Here is a 2,759-nt window from a genome sequence, read left to right as displayed (position 1 = left end):
CGTGATTAAGAGATGGGTGTCCTCGGCCGATAATGGAAAAAAGAAGGGCGTCCCTGACGAACACTTGGACGACTTTATTTGGTCCTTTTTTTTACGATCAAGCCACAAAAATGTGCCCTTAATAACCAGATGGCCACCGGAGCGAATCGAGGATGACCTCCCCTTACTCCCCCAGTGTTCACTAACCCCAATGAAAAAAAAATTAAATATTTTGTCCAGCCTCTATGCCAGCTTCAAATATCATACCCAGCTCCAATAGATCAGTATGCAGGTCCCAGGAGCAGTTCTAGGGGGAACTGCAGTGCACTTCAAGCAGGCGGACCCAGGCCCATCCCCCCCTACCTATTACATTTGTGGTGGTAAATGTAAGCCCTCCAAAACCCACTACAAACCCCATATCTAGGTGCCCCCTTCATCCCTAAGGGCTATGGTAGTGGTGTACAGTTGTGGGAAGTGGGGTTTGGGGGGCACAGCACACAAGGTAAGGAGCTATGCACCTGGGAGCTTTTTCTGAAGTCCACTACAGTGCCCCCTAGGGTGCCCGGTTGGTGTCCTGGCTTGTGAGGGGGACCAGTGCATTATGAATACTGGCTCCTCCCATGACCAAATGGCTTGGATTTGGTCGCTTATGAGATGGGCGTCCTCGGTTTCCATTATCGCCGAAAATCTGGAACGACCATCTTTAAGGATGACCATCTTTAAGGACAACCATCTCTAAGTTCGACCTAAACGTTGAGATTTGGGCGTCCCAGACTGTATTATCAAAACGAAAGATGGACGCCCATCTTGTTTCGATAATATGGGTTTCCCCGCCTCTTCACGGGGACATCCTGCGAAGATGTCCTCAGGAAAACTTGGGCACCCCATTCGATTATGCCCCTCCCTGTCATTATGAAAACAAGTCTAGTCCAAAAAGTCTTAGTTATAGTCCTGGGTGCTTTTATTTTGTTTCCTTCTGGCAGAAAAACATCCAAAATAGTTGCTGAGTCATTGTGAGCAGACCAGAGAGAGTTCAATAGTACTTTAGAGCACCCTCAAGATACATTTGTCTTTAGTGGGTCTTCATGATGGTTTTTTTCAGGGCCACTTTTAACTCTCTGCTTCTCAAACTATAAATCAGAGGGTTTAGCAGTGGGAGAGTGACTATATACATTGCTATAGGTAACTTGTTTAGATCTGCAGAATCCATTGCCCCAGGGTGTATATACACTCCTATCATAGTCCCATATGCCAGAAGGATGACAGTAAGGTGGGATGAACAGGTGGAGAAGGCCTTGCTTTTGCCCTTTGAAGAGCGGATTTTCAAGATGGTGGAAATGATAAACACGTAGGAAGTCAGGGTTAAAAGAAATGGCACTAAGACTACAAATAACCCTAGTGTATAACTCATAGTTTCAATTATTGAGGTATCTGAGCAAGAAAGTTTCACCACTGCTGCAATTTCACAGAAGAAGTGATTTATCAGATTAGAGTCACAAAAAGTCAACTGGGATATAGCAATATTGTGTGCCAATGGATCTAACATACCTACTACCCATGAGGCAGCTGCCAGAACAGCACATGCCCTCTTATTCATGATGTCGAGATAACGCAAGGGGTTGCATATTGCAATGTAACGGTCATATGACATGGCAGTGAGAAGAACAAATTCTATACATATACATATTGAATAGCAGTACATCTGTAGAAAGCATCCCGCAAAAGATATGTCATAGTTCTTAGCCAGCAGAATTGCCAACATTTTTGGCACAATGGTAGTCAAAGAGCAGATGTCTAAGACAGACAGGTTGGCCAGGAAGAAATACATAGGGATGTGGAGGTGTCGATCAGCACATACTATGCAGATAACGAGGAGGTTCCCTAACATAGCCATCAGGTAGAGGACTGAGAAGAGAATGAAGAAGGGGAGCTGCAGCTCTGGAAACTCTGGGAACCCAAGAATCAGGAATTCTGTCACTCTGGTATGATTCATCATTTCACTGTTTTAAAGCTTCAAGGAAGAAGAAGAGACATAATGAAGTGAAACAGAAATTAGGACTCAATGTGACCAAACATATCACTAAATACTCCTAAAACACTGATGAACTAAACCAGATCAACTAAGAGCAAATGCAAGTAAAACATGTCTTTTATAATTCTATAGAGGTCAGCTTTGATAGTGTCACTGAGCTGGCTGGGTTGTGAAGGAACATGAATACAGGCTTCGATCTTTGCTAGTCCATCTAGGTTTAAACCATCTATTATCTCAGCAGACTGTGCACCATCAACCTGATCTCCCCTTTATATCCATCAATATTTAAAGCGACTAACAGCTTGTTACTGAGAGGGCATTTCTTTAACGGAACATCTTCATTTAGGTGTCCCAATGCCATACAGTGACTGTCTATTCTACAAAACGAGATTCCATTGGGTAACACTAGAATAACCCAGTACTGATGTGCCTTACATGTATGTGTCCAAAGTTACACCAGCGATAGTTAGAAAATGGTTGGGACGTGTGCAACTGACAGTTACAGGGGTAATTTTTATAACTTGGCACCATTAACTATGCATTCTATTGCCGCACACTGACCACCAATTCTATAAAGGGATCTTGGTGCCAAAAAGTCCTTATAGAATGCTAGTGTATTATTATTATTAACATTTGTATAGCGCTACCAGACGCACGCAGCGCTGAACACCTGACACAGAGAGGCAGTCCCTGCTCGATAGAGTGTAATACATGATTGTCATGTTTGAGTAACTTGCCCCCCAACAAA

General features: G+C 43.5%; 1 protein-coding gene across 1 annotated transcript; it reads right to left on the bottom strand.

Moving 5' to 3' along the window:
* Positions 1 to 1,051: 1,051 nt before the first annotated feature.
* LOC115457027 (olfactory receptor 8D4-like) lies at positions 1,052 to 1,972 on the bottom strand. Its single transcript, XM_030186452.1, has one exon. The coding sequence runs from the start codon at positions 1,970 to 1,972 to the stop codon at positions 1,052 to 1,054; it is 921 nt and encodes a 306-aa protein (XP_030042312.1).
* Positions 1,973 to 2,759: the final 787 nt, after the last annotated feature.

This window comes from Microcaecilia unicolor, chromosome 14 (genome assembly GCF_901765095.1).
Source record: "Microcaecilia unicolor chromosome 14, aMicUni1.1, whole genome shotgun sequence".
In the NCBI taxonomy this organism is placed as follows: Eukaryota; Metazoa; Chordata; class Amphibia; order Gymnophiona; family Siphonopidae; genus Microcaecilia; species Microcaecilia unicolor.
The sequence above is the reverse complement of the archived record's forward strand: the minus strand, read 5'-3'. Positions and strand labels throughout refer to the sequence as shown.